Source organism: Carcharhinus amblyrhynchos, chromosome 12 (assembly GCF_965287045.1).
Source record: "Carcharhinus amblyrhynchos chromosome 12, sCarAmb.v2.hapA, whole genome shotgun sequence".
Taxonomy (NCBI): Eukaryota; Metazoa; Chordata; class Chondrichthyes; order Carcharhiniformes; family Carcharhinidae; genus Carcharhinus; species Carcharhinus amblyrhynchos.
In genome coordinates this window covers 7,717,633-7,738,877 of record NC_137335.1, presented here as the reverse complement: position 1 = coordinate 7,738,877, position 21,245 = coordinate 7,717,633, and the positions used below count along the sequence as shown (strand labels likewise).

At 46.2% G+C, this 21,245-nt stretch overlaps 1 protein-coding gene across 4 annotated transcripts in view; it reads left to right on the top strand.

Annotated features, from left to right (window-relative positions):
• The window catches only part of LOC145350763 (1-phosphatidylinositol 4,5-bisphosphate phosphodiesterase beta-4-like), a 451,544-nt gene that overhangs the window by 256,698 nt on the left and 173,601 nt on the right, over positions 1–21,245 (top strand). For all 4 annotated transcript variants that reach the window (XM_080200036.1, XM_080200037.1, XM_080200034.1 and 1 more), the window contains 4 exons: positions 6,079–6,159; positions 10,458–10,517; positions 14,070–14,213; positions 20,464–20,543. In XM_080200036.1, the coding sequence (XP_080056162.1) occupies positions 6,079–6,159; positions 10,458–10,517; positions 14,070–14,213; positions 20,464–20,543 (365 nt within the window). The remainder of the gene's footprint in view (positions 1–6,078; positions 6,160–10,457; positions 10,518–14,069; positions 14,214–20,463; positions 20,544–21,245) is intronic.

The window sequence follows — 21,245 nt, the reverse complement described above, 5'->3', positions numbered from 1 at the left end:
CTTTCCTCAACCAAGGATTTAATTTAATGGGCGGCACAGTGGTTAGCACTGCTGCCTCACAGCTCCAGGGATCCGGGTTCAATTCTGGCCTTTGAATGCACGTTCTCCCCATGTCTGTGTGGGTTTCCTCCAGGAGCTCCAGTTTCCCCCGACAGTCCAAAGATGTGAGGGTTAGATGGGTTAGCCATGCTAAATTGACCCATTATGTCCCAAAATACAGATAGGTTGGAGGGTAAGCAGGATAAAATATGTGCGGTTAGGTCCTGGGTAAGACTGGATGGCCCGAATGGCCTCTCGCACTGTAGGGATTCTGTTACCGACAAGTTTTTGGGCAATGTTTTATCCAAAGATTGCTGTTTTGCCGCAGCTGTTTATGAGCTTTGCCTTTCTGAGCGCAGTGTGCAGATGCAATGCGACAATCTCACGATTTGCATTTGTGGCTTACCACACTTGTTATCGTGCAGGATCGACGATTTATTTCTTCCTCATTAATTGCTGCCTGATTGTGTCGATAAGGTTTCCACAGTGTGACCGACCTTTAGACTGTGTACTTCACAGAGCCAGACGGTACTGAAGAGGCCCTTTGGCCCATTGACTCTGTACCGACAAACTACACTAAATCTGCACTAATCTCACAGAATCGTAGAATCCCTGTAGTGCAGAAGGAGGCATTTTGGCCCATCAAGTCTGCACTGATCACAATCCCTCCCAGGCTCTATCCCCGTAACCCCCATATTCATCCTGCTAGTCCCCCAGATACTAAGGGACAATTTGGCGTGGCCAATCCACCTAAATTGCACATCTTGAGATATTGAGGGCAATTCAGCAACGCCACTCCACCCAATCTGCATATCCTTTGGACACTAGGGGCAATTTAGCATGGCCAATCCACCTAACCTACACATCTTTGGATATTAAGGGCAATTTAGCACGTCCAATCCACCTAACTTGCACATCTGTGGGCACCAAGGGGCAATTTAGCATGGCCAACCCATCTTGCCTGCACATCTTTGGACTGTGGGAGGAATTCGGAGCACCTGGAGGAAATGCACAGGGAGAATGTGCAAACTCCACACAGACAAGACACCCGAGGTCAGAATTGAACTGGCCCCGTGGCAGTGTGAGGCAGCGGTGCTCAGCACTGTGCCGCCGTGTCACCTTCCAGCACTTGGCCCATATTGCACCTTTCAGATGCTCATCCACGCACCTTTTGAAGGTTGTGAGATTTCCCACCTCTACTGCCCTCCCAGGCAGCGCGTTTGCCCTGTACCGATGCTGATAAGCCAGCCGCATATTTGCCATCCTTTCTGCTGACGGTCAGTACATGACGAATCGATAAATGATAAGACAAGGGCAGACGATTGTACGAATGCTTCAAAGTGATTGAATTAACATGCGGCAGTTTGGAATACTTCAGTTACGTAACATCCATTACTTTTCACTGGACATTTAGTTGCACGGTGACATTATGGTCTGTGATTAAAACAAAAAGGTTTTGATACATTAATTTACTGGCTACATGAATCACTGTCAAATGGTGTTATTTTCTGAAAGGAAATTGATCAGAGTTCTGCACAGTCACATGCTCCTGCTCTCTCGCCAATGTGAAATGGATTTGTGCTCAATCAGAGAGAGGGTCAGTGCTGCACACAGTGCAACGAAAGAAGCGCTTGTCTAAATTAGCAATGAAGGCACTCCATCCCAATCCAGCATTCTACACAAATGTATCGTGGAGCGAGAGTACTTACCATCCCATAATATTACATATTTAAATATTTATCCATATTTGATTAATAAAATAGGACAGTTACAAAAGTATCAGAAATAAATACACAAAGGTGTGTATTTATTCCATCTCCAGAATGGCACAAGGAGCGGCACGGTGGCACAATGGTTAGCACTGCAGCCTCACAGCGCCAGGAACCCAGGCTCATTTCCTGCTTCAGGTCACTATCTGTGTAGAGTCTGCATGCTCTCCCCGTGTCTGCGTGGGTTTCCTTCGGGTGCTCCGGTTTCCTCCCACAGGCCAAAGATGTGGGGGTTAGGTGGATTGGCTATGCTAAAGTACCCCTTAGCGTCAGGGGGACCAGCTAGGGTAAATGCATTCACGTGGGATTGTGGGGATAGGGCTTGGGTGGGATTGTGGTGAGTGCAGGCTCAATGAGCCAAATGGCCTCCTCCTGCATTGTAGGGAATCTATGGTTCGATTCCCGCTCGGGTCACTGTCAGTGCGGAGTCTGCACATTCTCCCCCACGTCTGCGTGGGTTTCCTCCGGGTGCTCCGGTTTCCTCCCACAGTCCAAAAGATGTGCTGGCTAGGTGCATTGGCCATGCTAAATTGTCCCTTAGTGTACCCGAACAGGCACGGGAGCGGGGTGACTAGGGGATTTTCACAGTAACTTCATTGCAGTGTTAATGTAAGCTGACTTGTGACACTAATAAATTAACTTTAAAAACTGAAGTTCAGAATATTTCTTGCGATGCCAAAGCTACCTTTAATTCTTTATTAATATTCACCATTTGTGTTAATGTATATCAGCAGATAAATAGGAGCTAGTAACATGATAATTAATGCACAGAATGTCAACTGAAGATCGCCACATAGCTTAGCAAAAGCAGTAATATCAACTCAAGGTTATTGTGTCTGCCTTTGCATTGCAAAAATTAATTTTGATACGTATTGATCATTGCAATGAATATCCCAGAATTTCTAAACTGCTTACAGGATAATAGAATCCCTACAGTGCAGAAGGAGGCCATTCGGCCCATAGGCCCTGCAATGACCACAATCCCGCCCAGGCCCTTTCCCCATAACCCCATGTATTTACCCGAGCTAGTCCCCCTAATGAGCAATTTGCCATGGCCAATCCACCTAACCTCCGTGTCTTTGGAGTGTGGGAGGAAACCGGAGCAGCCGGAGGAAACCCACACAGACACGGGGTGAACGTGCAAACTCCACGCAGACAGTGACCCAAGCCGGGAATCGAACCCTTGGTCACTGTGAGGCAGCAGTGCCAACCACTGTGCCACCGCACCCTCCCAAAGGTTAAACTGAGGGCTACCAAAATGATTTGCATTCGCCTGCCAATGTTCTCTCTAATGTCCCTTCTCTGTGCACAGTCCATTTGTTGCACTGCATGGTCCCTTTAAGATTGGCGCAACACTCTGTGTACGCGTGTGTGTGCGCATCTTAAAGGAACCACTGTTTGTATGTGGCCTGTTTGTCCTCTGCATTAGTACGTTCCTGATCTCTGCCTGATGGCCCAGTCTGAGGGACCAGATTAGAAACACCAAGATATATTCTCAATTTAGTCTAGACCCCAACTTTAGTTGATTTTGGCATTAGTGCGAACGTAAGATGTTTCACTCCCGATGTGATTCTGTTGACCCACTAGAAAGCTTTTATTAAAACCATATGACATAGGAGCAGAATTAGGCCATTCGTCCCATCAAGTCTGCGCCACCATTCAGTCATGGCTGATATGATTCTCATCCCTATTCTCCTGCCTTCCCCCCATAATCCTTGATCCCCTTATTGATCAAGAACCAACTGTCTACGTCTTAAAGACGCTCAATGACCCGGCCTCCTCAGCCCTCTGTGGAAATGAGTTCCACAGATTAACCACCCTTTGGCAAAAAATTCCTTCTTATCTCAGTTTTAACCAACTTTACTTAAGAATACAGTTAGCATCTAACAAAAAGAATTAGCATAACTTTTACCAATTAAGATACTTAAACATGAGAAAGATACTTAAACATGAATCTTAACCAGCCATCTATCTCTATAGTTCCAATTTAAGCAATATTCCCGTAGACATACATCCTTCTTTGGAACCAATTAGCACTAAAAACAGATACGCTCACATGGATACTAATTTTCAAGCCTTTTAACTCCTCTGGACAGATACTGAAAGACACCTGCCTTCTTACTCCCATGCAGCAGTTTCCAGAGAAAGAGCTACCTTCAAGCAGTAGAACTTCAGAGAAAGAGACCTATTTTCTGGCAGATGCCAGTCTCCAACCTCCAGGGAGAGAAAGAGACAGACAGAGAGCTATTTCGTCTCTCTATAGATCCCAAACAGCAACTGAGCTGAGTTTCTCTGTGTGACCCGAGTCCTGCCCAGTCACATGACCTTACTTCTCAGTTGACTTGATCAAACCCCACTCTGAAAAACCCCAGGGGAAAATTCTAAATTAACAACCCTGCATTGGTGCAGATTAAAACAAACAATTTTCGCAATTAAGATCAATTATGCTGCTGCAGTAACAACACAGGCTGCTGGCTACAGACAAAGTGGCACCAATAATAGAACTGATTGCTAAAGCAAATCCTGCAGAAGAAACATGACACGAATAGGTTTCTTAAAGGCTCTGTACATGCACACAGGAATATTTAGAGGGAATTAAATGATACCTTATTTTAAATGTCGTCATGCCGGTACCAGGGAAGGTAGTGACAATAGACTAAAAGAAGAGTGGAAGTTAGCAAACAAATGGCGGGGGCAAGTCTTGAACAATTCAAAAAGAGTCCTTGATAGTTCTAAGGAGAAAAACATCGCTTTCATTTGCATCAGCTTAATCCTGAGGTGGACCTCTGATCATGCGCACTGCCTCCTGACTACTTATAGTACAGACAAAGCCTAGTTATCTGCATAAATGTAAATTCTGTTTCTTATAAGAGGGCCTCTTGGCTGCAGTCAATGGAATAATTGCGATTGCTGACAACTCATGATGTATTATTTATTATTCAATGCATTAAGGACCATGTGCACTTGTCACTTCACATCTGATTCATATATTTAAAATATTAGCATAATTCACTAATTGTGTGACCCTCACTCATATTAAAATGCACCAGAGCAAAGTTACATTTCTTGAGAAACTGAGGAACAGTTTGTTTTTGGCACAGAATCATAGAATCCCTACTGTGCAGAAAAGGCCATTTGGCCCATCAAGTCTGCACCGACTCTCTGGCAGAGTATCTATTCCAGACCCTCTCCGCCACTCTATCGCTGTAATCCCACACATTTAGCATGGCCAGCCCACCTAACCTACACATCTTTGGACACTGAGGGGCAATTTAGCATGGCCAATCCACTTAACCTACACATCTTGGGACATTAAGGGGCAAATTAGCATGGCCAGTCCATCTAACCTACACATCTTGGGACATTAAGGGGCAATTTAGCATGGCCAGTCCACCTAACCTACACATCTTTGGACACCGAGAGGCAATTTAGTATGGCCAATCCATCTAACCTATACATCTTGGGACATTAAGGGACAAGTTAGCATGGCCAATCCATTTAACCTAAACATCTTTGGACAATAAGAGGCAATTTAGCAAAGCCAATTCATCTAACCTACACATCTTTGGACACTAAGGGGCAATTTTCATGGCCAATCCACCTAACGTACACATGTTTGGACACTAAGGGCAATTTAGCATGGCCAGTCCACCTAAACACATCTCTGAACTGTGGGAGGAAACCGGAGCACCCGGAGGAAGCCCACGCAGACACAGGGAGAACTTGCAAACTCTACATGCACTGTCACCCAAAGCCGGGAATCGAACCCGAGTCCCTGGTGCTGTGAGGCAGCGCTGTTAACCACTGTGCCACCATCACTCTCAACACTTTCTCATCAGCCCAAAGCAAATTCCTGCGGATGCTGGAATCTGAAACTGGAAGGAAAAAGCTTTGACAAAGGGTCATCTGGACTCGAAACGTCAGCTCTTTTCCGCCCTTACAGATGCTGCCCGACCTGCTGAGATTTTCCAGCAGTTTCCCATCCATGCTCCTTGCACTTTGACCTGGAGTGAGGAAACGTTAAAACATCGGTATTTGACTTTAGTCTCCGTGAACCCAGGGTGACGTGGTGAGCGGCTCACCGGAAGCTTTTTCCCGTTCGAAGCTGACCATCAGGAGGTGCACACTGGGAGAACACACAAAAGAACCCACATTATTTTCACCCTCTCCAGCCTTGGCACTGCTTGAGGGCCGTTCTGCGGATCCTTGACCTTCCTGAGGATGGTCGCTAACTGACTTATTACTGACGATTGTCTCTTCCTCCCAACAGGAGTCATCTGTATTGGAACCTAACTGCATCTTTAAGGTGGATGAATTTGGATTCTTCCTCACCTGGAAAAGCGAAGGAAAGGTATTTGTGCCCACACTTGAACTCTGTGACCTCAGCATAAACCTTTTTGCTTGCCCAGTCCCCTATATCCTGCATGATAAGCTGCGGTTGTAAAACTCCATTACTAAGAATGAATTAAGTAACAGTAACATTGGGGATAGAGTAAGTTCAAAGATCCAGTGCCAAAAATATTTCACGATGTGGAGATGCAGGGGTTGGACTGGGGTGGGCACGGTAAGAAGTGTGACAACACCAGTTTATAGGCCTAACAGGTTTATTTGGAATCACGAGCTTTCAGAGCACTGCTCCTTCATCAGGTGAGTGGAGCCTCCGCTTACCTGATGAAGGAGCAGTGCTCCAAAAGCTTGTGATTCCAAATAAACCTGCTGGATGTTAACATAGTGTTGTGAGACTAAAAACATTTTAGTGCCTCAGTTTTAGAAAGAAAAGGTAGACTCTGCTTGTCCGAGGCATACCGCAGAAGATTTCTACCTCTGATTTGATTTGATTTCTTATTAGCACGTGTATCAATGTACAGTGAAAAGTATTGCTTCTTGCGTGCTATACAAAGCATACCGTTCATAGAGAAGGAAAGGAGGGAGTGCAGAATGCAGTTTATAGTCATAACTAGGGTGTAGAGAAAGATCAACTTAATGCGAGGTAGGCCCATTCAAAAGTCTGACAGCAGCAGGGAAGAAGCTGTTCTTGAGTCGGTTGGTATGTGACCTCAGGCTTTTGTATCTTTTTCCCAGTGGAAAAAGGTGGAAGAGAGAATGTCCGAGGCACGTGGGGTCCTTAATTATGCTGGCTGCTTTTCACAGGCAGCGGGAAGTGTAGACAGAGTCAGTGGATGGCAGGCTGGTTTGCGTGATGGATTGGGCTACATTCACGACCTTTTGTAGTTCCTTGCGGTCTTGGGCAGAGCAGGAGCCCATACCAAGCTGTGATACAACCAGAAAGGATGCTTTCTATGGGGCATCCGTAAAAGTTGGTGAGAGTCGTAGCTGACATGTCAAATTTCCTTAGTCTTCTGAGAAAGTAGAGGCGTTGGTGGGCTTTCTGAACTATAGTGTTGGTGTGGGGGGGACCAGGACAGGTTATTGATGATCTGGACACCTAAAAACTTGAACTCTGGGTACTTACTGTAGAATGTTTTTAACTGTATCACTGGAATTTTACTGCCTTGACCACCCTGGGAATGAGAGAGGGTGGGAGGGGTGGACAGTGCGAAGGTCCGTTGACCTCGGGCAGGATTTTACAGTTTCGCAATGAGTGAGGCTGGAAAATCCTGCCCTATATGTCTAAGATATACTGTAGAATGTTTCTACCTTTCTTCTAATTGTATCCAAACAGACTTTGCTGCATAGTCGGAGGAAACCATCAGTCTCATTGCATGTTTGGGAGAATAATCCGAATTGTATCCCATTTCCTGCTATGCTGTCCATTGTCTTGCTTCACCCTCTACTTCCAATATATATCCATATTTCCTTCAGAAAACCAGTGTCTGCCACAGCCATTCCTTATGGCAAAGCGTTCTATTTCCCGACAACTGGAGTGTGGAGTAACTGCCCTATGTAAATGACCTTTCATCATTGACTGCCCAAAAAAAGGACTGTTTAATCTCTCACCTACCTTTACGGTGACATAGTGGTTAACACTGCTGCCTCACAGCCCAAGGAACCGGCTTCGATTCCAGCTCTGGGTAACTGTGTGGAGTTTACAGGTTTTCCCTGAGTCTGTGTGGGTTTCCTCCAGGCGCTCCGGTTTCCTGGAGGTAGGTTAGGTGGATTGGCCATGCTAAATTGCCCCTTAATGTCCCAGAATGTGCAGGTTAGGTGAATTGGCCATGCTAAATTGCCTCTTTGTGTACTGAGATGTGTAGGTTAGATGGAGTGGCCGTGCTAAACTGCCCCTAACTGTCCAAAGATGTGTAGGTTAGGGGGATTAGCAGGGTAAATGAATGGGGTTACGGGGAGAAGATAGGGATGTGGTGCTGGACAACATGCTCTGTCAGAGGGTCAGTACAGACATGATGGGCTGAATGGCCTCCTTCTGCATTATAAGAACATAAGAAATAAGAGCAGGAGTAGGCCATCTAGCCCTTCGAGCCTGCCCCGCCATTCAATAAGATCATGGCTGATCTGTCGCTGCTCAGTTCCACTTTCCCGCTTTCTCCCCATAACCCTTAATCCCCTCTCTTATCAAAAACCCATCAACCCGCGTCTTAAAAATATTTAGCGAGGCAGCCTCCACCACTTCAACGGGCAGAGAATTCCAGAGATTCACCACCCTTTGAGTGAAGAAGTTCCTCCTCAACTCCGTTCTAAACCGCCCCCCTTTTATCTTGAGGCTGTGCCCCCTAGTCCTACTGTCTTTTTTGAGCGGGAAGAGTCTCTCCACCTCTATCCTATCCATCCCATTCATCATCTTATACGTCTCAATGAGATCTCCCCTCATTCTTCTAAACTCTAACGAGTACAAGCCCAGTTTATTCAGCCTCTCCTCATAGCTCAACCCCCTCAACTCCGGTATTATACGGATTCTAATGCTTAACATGTCCATTAAAAAACCTCCTGCTCCACTGGGGTACCACAATTCACTTGCCACAGTGATGGTTTCCAATTGTTGGTGTCATTGTGGTGAACCTACACTTAGTGATCTCTCTGGCTTTAATATTCCTTGGCTAACAGGGCACCCGTGTGATTTACCTCTCGTTCAACCAGTGTTTGGTTCAAATTTGTCCAGCTGTCTTCATTGTTCTACCCTGTATCTCAAACACTCAATGCCATCTTAATTTTACTCACCTGCCTCGAACACTTCCAATTTTTCATCCACTGTGCTGTGTTCCCACATGCTCAATTTCACCCTTTGACTCCGTCTACACTCCCTGCTGCCTCGGAAAAGCAGCCAGCATAATTAAGGACCCCACGCACCCCGGACATTCCCTCTCCTCCTGCTTCCGTTGTGAAAAAGATACAAAAGTCTGAGCTCACATACCAACCGACTCAAGAACAGCTTCTTCCCATCAGACTTTTGAATGGACCTACCTTGCACTAAGTTGATCTTTCTCTGCACCCTAGCTATGACTGTAACACTACATTCTGCACCCTCTCCTTTCCTTCTCTATAAACAGTATGCTTTGTCTGTATAGTGTCCAAGAAACAATACTTTTTGCTGTACATTAATACATGTGATAATAATAAATCAAATCAGAGGTAGAAATCTTTTGCAGTATACCTCAGGTATGCAGATTCTATCCTTGCTTTCTAAAACTGAGGCAAAAACATAGATAAGGTAGATAGTCAACATCTTTTCCCAAAGTTAGGGGTGTCTAAAACTAGAGAGTCTAGGTTTAAGATGAGAGAGGAGAGATACAGTAGGGTCCAGAGGGGCAATTTTTTTCACACGGAGGGTGGTGAGTATCTGGAATAAATTGCCAGAGACGGGTTAGTGGAGGCAGGTACAAATTTGTCTTTTAGAAAGCATTTAGGCAGTTACGTGGGTAAGATGGCTATAGAGGGATAGGGGCCAAATGCGGGCAATTGAGACTGGCTTTGGTGGTTAAAAGAAAAGGGCAGCATGGACAAGTTGGGCTGACAGGCTTGTTTCCATGCTGTAAACCTCTGTGACTCTATATGACAATAAATCAAATCAAATCAAAATCAACCGCGATTTCCAAACAATTGGAACGTTGACCCTTTCCTCACTTTCCTAGTTTTCGTCTCAGTTTGAGTGTCACCAACCGGATTGGGCACCACCAATCCTACCGGAGCTCAGTGGGAAGGCACCGCATGAGCACAGGATGGGTGGGTTGATGCAGAATCCTTCCAGCTTATCCAATGGATAAACCAAAGCCTTCTCCTGGGGGGGGGGTAGGGGATGGTGCAGGGTTGGGGGAAGGGGGGAACGGCTGAGCCAAGATGTCCTGTCCGAGCCGAGATGCTGTGTGCGAGAGTCATAACAGACCCGGTGGTCCGAATGGCCTTCTCGTTCTATGATCTTGCAAGTTGCGCCATTCCTCCTGCCCTGCTCCAGTAAACCTCAGAAAGAGAGCGGAAGGCAAGTTTCTGTTTAACGTTGGTTTTTGAGATTAGTTTTTGACCGAGCAGCCGTCCCAGCTGGCACTCTGCTCCCACACCAGTGACGAAACATGTGGAAGATCATCAGAAGTTTCCCCTTGATAAACGACAGGAAGCAAATGTCACTGGAACCACAGATGTTTTAACCCCACCTTGTAGTGAAGTAATACTGGCACATGTTCAATCTGCATTTGCATCTTGCAAACAGAGCTTAATGAATGATTTTCCTTTATTTTTAAGGAAGGACAGGTATTGGAATGTTCGATGGTGAACAGTATTCGATATGGGACTATCCCCAAGGTAAGAAGCTGCTTTGTTTGCCATTTCTCTGGGAGACCAAATGCACAAGAAGGAGGAAATGATGGTAACATGAGACAATGGCGGAAGTAGATTGATGCGGTCAGGTTATTTGGAAACTATTCTGAAGCAATTGGGAAGATCTGATTAAAAAAAATGGTGAAGATATTTGAGTAATTTGCATTGTGTAATCAGTTTTCAAGATTAGGTTCTAGCTCGCTTCCCTGGCCCGTCCTACATGAGTGCGTTTTTTTTATTAGTGTTACAAGTAGGCTTACATTAACACTACAGTGAAATTATTGTCGCCACACTCTGGCCTGCTCGGTTACACTGAGGGAGAATTTAGTGCACCTAACCAGCACGTCTTTCAGACTCGGATGAAACCTACGCAGACGCAGGGAGAACGGGGAGACTCCACACAGACAGTGACCCGAGGCCGGAATTGAACCCGGGACCCTAGTGCTGTGAGGCAACAGTGCTAACCACTGTGCCACCATGCTGCCCAAGAATTCAAAGTGTCCCTGGATGGGCTTGAACCACCAACCTTTCAGTTAACAGCCAAACGCGTGAACCAGTTGCGCCACATAGACTGCCTGTCAGCTCTGAAACTTGCTTTCACTCTGATTCTGAGAACTTTACTAACAATGCTTCCAAATTCCATTAGTCTCTCTGTTCCATTGAACAAGTTGGGTTCCAGTCAAAGTGTTCACAGTCATGAGGGTTTGGACATATAGACAGGAAGAAACTGTTTCCAGTGATGGGAGGAGGATCTAGAATAAGAGCTCAGATTTAATGAAATTGGCAAAAGGAGCAATGGAGACATGAGGTGAAACCTTCTCACCCTGTTATAGGGCCAGGTCAGAAGGTTAGAGGGATGAGAGGGGGGTAGATCTGATTGAAATGTACAGAATACTGAGGGGCCTGGATAGACTGGATGTGGAGAGGATGTTTCAAATAGTAGGAGAAACTAGAATCCGAGGGCACAGCCTCAGAATAAAGGGACGACCCTTTAGAACCAAGACTTTCTTCAACCGAAAGGTGGTGAATCTGTGGAACTCTTTGCCACAGAAGGCTGTGGAGGCCAGGTCATTGAGTGTATTTAAGACAGAGATAGATAGGTTCTTGATTGGTAAGGGGATCATAGGTGACAGGGAAGAGATGGGAGAATGGAGTTGAGAAACTTATCAGCCATGATTGAATAGCGGAGCAGATTCCATGGGCTGAATGGCCTAATTCTTCTCCTCCATCTTCTGGTCTAAAGCCCAAGGAATATTTACCCTGTTCATCACCCCCCTAACATCCTGGGACACTCAGGGGCACTATAGAGTTGGCCAATCCGTCGAACTTGCCCATCAAACGGAGACCTGGTTAATGGCTCTGTGAACTCTTTGGTCAGGTATAAAGGACATTTCAGAAGCATGTGGAACAAATACGATGAGGTTGTAGAAACTGGGAGAATGGGATGGAGTTTATACAGGACTTGGGGTAAGAAGGATGTCATTCCAGATAATTGTCACATTGTCAGTGAAGAGGTGATCAGAAGGGAAAAGTTTTAAAGTTTAAAGTTTATTTATTAGTATCACAAATCGAATAACATTAATAGTGCAATGAAGTTAGTGTGGAAATCCTCTAGTCGCCACACTCCGGCACCTATTCAGGTACACTGAGGGAGAATTCAGCAAATGCACCTAACCAGCATGTGTTTTAGACTGTGGGAGGAAACAGGAGCGCCCAGAAGAAACCCGCACAGACATGGGGAGAACATGCAGACATTGCACAGACAGTGACCCAAGCCAGGAATCGAGCTTGGGACCCTGGTACTGAGGCAGCAGTGCTAACCGCTGTGCCACCATGATGGTGTGTGGGATGGCAACAGTGGGAGAAACAAGGGAAAGGATTGCAGTGGCGCAGAGACTATGGTGGTAAACGAGGGAGCCAAGGGATACTGTGGAGCAAAAGAAGTAGTTGAGGAACGGTTTCTTGTCAAATAATCAAGCTTATCTTCTATCAGTGCTTCCCAATTCTTTCCATGGAGTGACCGTATTGGCATTGCCAGAGTGAAAATTTGAAGGAGTGCAGGACCTGTTATGAGAGGTTTCAACGGGTGAGCAAAGTGGAGGCTTTAGTTACTGGAGAGGGGAGGCTTCAGTGGCGGGGGGGGGGAGGTGCCTGAGGCTTTCAACCAACACCTCCCAAGGCACAGGCTTTTTTTTGCAGCAGCAGTAATTGGGCCTCAGAGAGCAGTCCATTAGGCCATGCCTACCAATAGAAAACGATTTAAAGGGACCTCGCTACTGTTATAAATCAGGCCATTCACCCCAGCAGCCATTGCTGCCTCGGCACTGTGGCGCACTGGTTGGCACCGCTGCCTCACAGCCCCCAGGACTTGGGTTCAATTCCGGCCCTGGGTGTCTGTCTGTGTGTGGAGTTTGCACATTCTCTCCATGCCTGCATGGGTTTTCTTCAGGTGTTTACTCCCACAGTCCAAAGATGTGCAGGTTAGGTGGATTGGCCATGCTAAATTGCCCCTTAGCGTCCAAAGATGTGTAGGTTAGGTGGATTGGCCATGCTAAATTGCCCCTTAGTGTCCAAAGATGTGTAGGTTAGGTGGATTGGCCATGCTAAGTTGCCCCTTAGTGTCCAAAGATGTGTAGGTTAGGTGGATTGGCCATGCTAAATTGCCCCTTAGTGTCCAAAGATGTATAGGTTAGGTGGATTGGCCATGCTAAATTGTCCCTTAGTGTCCAAAGATGTATAGGTTAGGTGGATTGGCCATGCTAAATTGCCCCTTAGTATCCAAAGATGTGTAGGTTAGGTGGATTGGCCATGCTAAATTGCCCCTTAGTGTCCAAAGATGTGCGGGTTAGGTGGATTGGCCGTGCTAAATTGCCCCTTAGTGTCCAAAGGATATGTAGGTTTGGTGGATTGGCCATGCTAAATTGCCCCTTAGTGTCCAAAGATGTGCGGGTTAGGTGGATTGGCCATGCTAAATTGCCCCTTAGTGTCCAAAGGATATGTAGGTTTGGTGGATTGCCCAAGCTAAATTGTCCCTTAGTGTCCAAAGATGTGCGGGTTAGGTGGATTGGCCATGCTAAATTGCCCCTTAGTGTCCAAAGGATATGTAGGTTTGGTGGATTGGCCAAGCTAAATTGTCCCTTAGTGTCCAAAGATGTGCGGGTTAGCAGGGTACATATGTGGGGTTACGGGGAGAGGGCTTGGGAAAGATGCTCTGTTGGAGATCCAGTGTGGGCTCAGTGGCCCGAATGGCCTCCTCCTGCAAAGTAGGGGATGTAATGGCTTTGAAACCTCATCTTGCGACCCCACAGGGCGGCCACGACTGGGAGTTTGGGAAGCCCTGCTTTAAATGGGCTTCAGTCCACTAAGGTGAACTTCCATCAGCCGTAGCAAAGTTCAGGCAACGGTAACTGTAATTGTGTGCTGAATGTTGATCCATTACCTTAAATGACCCATTGTACCCATTGTACAAATGTTTATCTCCTTCTCTCTCTTTCCCGCCCCCCCCCCCCCCCCCCCCGCTCCCCACTTCTGTCCAAGGACCCCAAGATATTGTCTGCCCTCGAAGCTGTTGGGAAGTCGGAATATGAGCTGGATGGGAGAATATTTTGTGTTTGCTGCGGTGCGGACCTGGTAAATATCAGCTTCACGTATCTCGTGGCTGACAGCACGGAAACAGCTAAGGTACGCATAATTAACACGTTCTTTCAACAGATCAGATGTGGGAAGGACTAATATCTTCACAGTAAAGATGTCGCTATTTTCCTACCAAATGCTACAATTACCTAACATCACATGGGAGCTTTGGTACTTTTTTTAGAAAACGGATGTCTGAAATAAATGCGATCTTCTATTTTTTTTTTCCTGACTAAAACCTTAATGTAAATTTATAGAATCATAGAATCCCTACAGTGCCGAAGGAGCCCATCGAGAATCCCCGCCCAGGCCCTATCCCCCTAACCCCATGCGTTTGCCCCAACTAGTCCTCCTGACACCAAGGGGCTGTTTAGCATGGCCAATCCACCTAACCAGCACATCTTTTGGACTGTGGGAGAAAACCAGAGCACCCGGAGGAAACCCACGCAGACACGGGGAGAATGTGCAAATTCCATACAGACAATGACCCAAGCCAGGAATCGAACCTGGGTCCCTGGCGTTCTGAGGCAGCAGTGCTGCCCTCTGCGCACACTTGGTTAAATCCATCCATCCTGCTCTGGCCGCATGGTTTAAAGTTTATTTGTTAGTCACAAATAGGCTGACATTAACGCCACAAAGAAGTTACTGTGAAAAATCCCCTCGTCGCCCACACTCTGGTGCCTGTTCAGGTACACTGATGGAGAATTTAGCATGGCCAATGCACCTAACCAGCACGTCTTTTGGACTGTGGGAGGAAACCGGAGCACCCGGAGGAAACCCACGCAGACACGGGGAGAATGTGCAAACTCCACACAGACAGTGACCCAAGCTGGGAATCGAACCCGGGTCCCTGGGGCTGTGGGGCAGCAGTGCTAACCACTGTGCCACCGTGCCACACTTGGTTAATCCATCCATTCTCCTCTGGCCGCACTTTTTATTGAGGGTTGCCTGTCTTTGGGACGGTTACAAGGTGGGGTGGGCCATCCTTCACCGCAGGACTGGCTGCAGGAGAGTCTCTATGAGCTGATTGCTAACTGGGGCCTCCCGATATGGGCCGATCTCAGGGCAGTCTAATCCATTAGCCTTTGAACAGCAGGGGGTGCTGTCAATCCCAGTTGACCAGACTGTCATGTGTTAAACACTGGGAGTGCAATTAAAGTATCAAAATCAGCCAATGTTTGAGATAGAAGTCTCACAACACCAGGTTAAAGTCCAACAGGTTTATTTGTTAACAAAAGCCACCAGCTTTCAGAGCGCTACTCCTTCATCAGGTGAGTGGGAGTTCTGTTCACAAACAGGGCATATAAAGACACAAACTCAATTTACAGAATAATGGTTGGAATGTGAGTCTTTACAGCTAATCAAGTCTTAAAGGTACAGACAACGTGAGTGGAGAGAGGGTTAAGCACAGGTTAAAGAGATGTGTATTGTCTCCAGACAGGACAGCTGGTGAGATTTGGCAAGTCGTGGGGGTTACAGATAGTGTGACATGAACCCCAAGATCCCGGTTGAGACCGTCCTCCTGTGTGCGGAACTTGGCCATCAGTCTCTGCTCAGCGACTCTGCGCTGTCGTGTGTGGTGAAGGCCGCCTTGGAGAACGCTTACCCGAAAGATCTGTGAGGCAGCAGTGCTAACCACTGTGCCACAATGCCGCAATAAATCCATCCATTCTCCTCTGGCAGCACATTTCGTCTTCGGGTGAGTGTTCTCCAAGGCGACCTTCACCACAGCGCAGGGTCACTGAGCGGAGACTGATAGCCAAGTTCCGCACACGTGAGGACGGCCTCAGCCGGGATCTTGGGGTTCATGTCACACTATCTGTAACCCCCACGACTTGCCTGGGCTTGCAAAATCTCACCAAGTGTCCTGTCTGGAGACAATACCCATCTCTTTAACCTGTGCTTAACGCTCTCTCCATTCTGATTGTCTGTACCTTTAAGATTTGATTAGCTGTAATCTCGCATTCCAATCATTATTCTGTAAATTGAGTTTGTGTCTTTATATGCCCTGTTTGTGAACAGAACTCCCACTCAGCTGACGAAGGAGCAGCGCACCGAAAGTTGGTAGCAGTTGATACCAGATAAACCTGTAGGACTCTAACCTGGTGTTGTGAGACTTCTCACTGTGTTTACCCCAGTCCAACGCCGGCATCTCCGCATCATGATGTTTCAGGTGACATAGCAATTTAAGAACTGCACTGCCCTCTAATGCTGCTGCTTTATAATAGCAAGCTGTGCTGGATGCAGAGACAAAACAAATGTACGATCAGTAATACGGAGTCAAATCATTAGCTTGCATTCATGGAGCGGGGAGGGGTTTTTCTTCATTCTTCCGGTTTTCTTTCATGGGATGTGGGTGTCACTGGTTGGGTCAGCATTTGTTACCCTTCCTCAATTGTCCCTTGAACTGAGTGGATTGAACCAGGCCTTTTAAGGGGGGCAGCCAGCCACATTGCTGTGGCTCTGGGATCACGTGTGGTGGGCCAGTGTAATAAGTCTGCAGGGGCAAAAATCCCCTCACCAAAATTGCTTTATTTATAAACTCTGATAGCACTCTGCACACTGCTGTTAGTCAGCAGTCTACTGTGGTGGGTGTCAGAGGAACTGACACTCCCAGTTAAGTACAAGGCAAAGACTCCCTCATTGGCCCATCAATTGACTGCTTAATAGGCCTATATATATTGGCCTATACTCCAATAGGCCAACCTCTGACTGAAGTCATTACAGCCAGACCGGGTAAGGACGGCAGATTTCCTCCTCTGAAGGTACATTCGCGAACCAGATGTGTTTTTACAACAATCGACAATTGTTTCACGCTCACCATTTGATTTTTAATTCTAGACTTGGTTGTGTGCATGAAGTTCGTGTATTTAGCCCACTCAGGATAGCATTCGACAGATAATTTATGACTTCTTAACTCGTTAAAAATGACCAGAATTCTACAAATTTTGTGCTCACATGATTGTTACTAAGGGCAAAAAAATAATTAGTTACCATTTTGTGCATGAGTATAAGGTTACCAAATGTCACTGCGTATAGCTGCTAAGAGGAGAAAGTTACACTGGTGGGGTTGGTCCTCTGTCTCTGAGTATTTTTTTTAAACATTGCTTTGAAATTATTTTTTCTTTTCGGCCCTCGTCTGTTCAACTCATCAGTTTTCTGATGAGAATTGATGAGTTTTTGATGAGAATTTGATGAGTTTTCTGATGAGAACTGGCTTTGCGAAGTGACCCACATTGGACGCTGATGGGGAGACATGGGGGAGGCATTCGGCACACCACGACCAAAGGAGAGGCCGTAGCCTAGTGGTCTTGTCACTGGGTTAGTAATCCAGAGACCCAGGATAATGGTCCGGGGACCCCGGATTCAAATCCCACCATAGCAGAGGGTGAAATCTAAATTCAATTAAAAAAAAATCTGGAATTGGAAATTCAATGATAAAACCATTTGTCAATTGTTGTAAAAGCCCACTAATGCCCTCAAGGGAAGAAAATCTGTCATCCTTACATTAACATATAGGGAGGAACATTAACATGCAGAGGGATCTGGGCGTGCAGGTCCACAGTTCCCTAAAAATGGTAACACAGGTGGCCAAGGTGATTAAGAAGGCATGTGGCATGTTAGCTTTCATCGGCTGGGACACTGAGTAGAGGAGTTGGGATATCATGTTGCAGCTGTATAAAACCTCGGTTAGGCCGCTTTGGAGTGTTGTGTGCAGTTCTGGTCACCACATTATCAGAAGGACGTGGAGAGAGTGCAAAGAAAGTTCACCAGGATGTTTGCCTGGTCTCGAGGGTGTTGGCTATGAGGAGAGGTTGAATAAACACGGATTGTTTTCACTGGAAGGACGGAGGCTGAGGGGAGACCTGATAGAGATCTACAAAATTATGAGAGGCAGAGGCAGGGAGGGTAGCGAGAGGCTGTTTCCCAGGGTGGAAGTGTCAATTACAAAGCGGGCACAGGTTCAAGGTGAGAGGGAGGAAATAGAGGGATGTGGACTGAGTAAGGGCAGAAGGTTTTTAGTCTAGTTAGGACACCATGATCGGCGTGGACTTGGAGGGCCGAAGGGCCTGTTCCTGTGCTGTACTCTGTACTTTATTCTTGTTCTTACAAATCTAAAGATGAAACCATTGCCGATTGTCTAAAAAACCCATCTGGTTCCCTAATGTCCTTCAGGGAGGGAAATCTGCCGTCCTTACCCGGTCTGGCCTATATGTTATTCCAGACCCGCATCAAGGTGGTTGACTTTCAGCTGCCCCTGTGAAATGTCACTCCGTTCATGGGGCATGAGCAATAAATGCTGGCCCACCAGCAACGCTCATGAAAGAATAAAGGGGAAAGAAAAGCTTTCAGCTGTACATTTTCTCTCGTACAAAAATATCCAAGAAAATTGAGTAGGCAGTTTGAAGAAGCTTTAAAACAAAATGAAACCCTGGGTCTGATCACAGTCCAGCGAAGTGACTATGCCAAGTTGCCACAGAAGCTAGCAAAGGAAATGGACATGAATGGGACCCCACTGAGCACCCCTGTGAACATAGAACCGATGATGTAGAGATGCCGGCATTGGACTGGGGTAAACACAGTAGGAAGTCTCACAACACCAGGTTAAAGTCCAACCAGTTTATTTCATAGTAATCTCACAATCTTTCGGAAACACTTCCTTCGTCACACACCTGGATGAAGGAACAGTGTTTCCGAAAGCTTGTGGGTTTCCTATCAAATAAACTGGTTGGGCTTTAACCTGACGTTGTGAGACTTTTTACTGTAACGCAGAACCAACAGTTTAAAACTCTAACCAGCAGACATGTACTTTAACAAGCAGGTGCGATTCCCAGCTTGAGTCACTGTCTGTGCGTGGTCTGCACATTCTACCTGTTTCCTCCATGTGCAAATATTGCTGCTTCTTCCACCTCCTCTGGCAGGACGTTCCAGCCACCCACCACTCTCTGTGTGAAAAACATCCCCCCCTCATCTCCCTTAAACTTACTCCCTCACATCTTGAACGCACGCCTGCCTGTTCGGGGAGAACTTAATGTGGCCAATGCATCAAACCCGCATGTCTTTCGGACTGTGGGAGCAAACCAGCATCAGAGGAAACCCATGTAGACACGATTAGAACGCGCAGACTCTGCACAGTCGCCCAAGCCGGGAATTTTACCTGTTTGCTTAGTTAACAGAGGGAGCTGTAAGGTTCCCATCTTGCTGCTGCCTTCAGGTTTGTTCAAAGTATCATTAATTTTTAAAGCATTTTATGCTGGAGGAAGTAAGTTACTATTTTGTTTATTAGTGTCACAAGTAGGTTTACGTTACCACTGCAATGAAGTTACTGTGAAAACCGCCTTGTCGCCTCACTTCGGCGCCTGTTCGAGTACACTAAGGAAGAATTTAGCATGGACAATGCGCTGAACTAGCACGTTTTTGGACTATGAGGAGAAACCAGAGCACCTGGAGGAAACCCATGCAGACATGGGGAGAATGTGCAAACTCTGCACAGATGGTGACCCAACCTGGGAATTGAACCCGGGTCCCTGGCACTGTTGCAGAATCCAAATTTGAATCCAATCCAAATTGATTTGACGGAAGTCTTTGTTCATGAAGTCTGATCCCAGTTCCTACTGTAAAACATCCAACAGAATTGAGAGTTTACCAGAAGAGACAACAACAGGTGGTATGGCATCTATCTGGGGTACCAAAGAGGGATCTTTACTGTGCATTTACTAATGCCATACTTAACTTTCTGACTTGATTTATTACTGTCACATGTATTAGCATACAGTGAAAAGTATTGTTTCTCGCGCGCTTTACAGACAAAGCATACCGTTCATAGAGAAAAAAAGGAGAGGGTGTAGAATGTAGTGTTACAGCCATAGCTAGGGTGTAGAGAAAGAACAACTTAACCACTGTGTCAAGGTGCTGCCCTTGTACGTAAGAACATAAGAAATAGGAACAGGAGTAGGCCATCTAGCCCTTCGAGCCTGCCCCGCCATTCAACAAGATCATGGCTGATCTGAAGTGGCTCAGTTCCACTTTCCCGCTTTCTCCCCATAACCCTTAATCCCCTTGTCTAACAAAAACCTATCTACCCGTGACTTAAATATATTTAGCGAGGTAGCCTCAACCACTTCAACGGGCAGAGAATTCCAGAGATTCACCACCCTTTGAGTGAAGAAGTTCCTCCTCAACTCTGATCGAAGGGGGAATTAAAAATAAATGGAATTGGGCAGAATTTGGTAAAAGGTTTTGTCAAATGGCAATGGAGTGAGTTGACCGAAAATAATGTGTCTTTCTTATCTTTCAGCATTGGGTAGAAGGATTAAGAGCCATTATTCACAACTTCAAAGCCAACAGTGTGTGCCCTATGACCTGTCTCAAGAAACAGTTAAGTTACACCTATATTGTTTAAATTGTATTGACAGATCAGGTAGCTGCCTTGCACTGAACTTGCTTTGCTAGTCATGCTCGTAAGCATTTTCTGTGATGATACATCATGTGTTAAATCATCCATCTACAGTAAAACTGGATTATATAAAAGAGAATGTGACAGCTCAACAAATGTCGAACAAAGCAACTGAAGAATTAGCTTGAGGCTTGTTCCTTGAAGATGTTTTTCTTTCTAATGTTAAATCTATCTTTGTATAAAATTTCTTTAATGGCTGCATTAGACACCACAAAAACATTAAATATTTGTACACTGATGTTTGAAGAACTTTGATTGAAAAGGCTTTATTGCGTGAAGGTTTTGTGAGCATTCTGGTCCAGTTCCACAAGGGCTGTGTTGCAACTGAGTAATTTTTCGAACTGAGTGAGAAGGTGGCTGCTGCCAGGTCCTACTCAGAACGTGTCATGAACATAGAACCGTAGAATCCCTACAGTACAGAAGGAGGCCGTTCGGCCCATCGACTGTACCGGTCTCAATCCCACCCAAGCCCTATTCCCAAAGCTTTCATTTACCCTGCTAATCCCCCTGACACCAGGGTCAATTTAGCATGGCCACACATATCTAACTAACCTTATCTAGCCTAACCCACACATCTTTCGGACTGTGGGAGGGAACCGGAGCACCCGGAGAAAACCCACGCA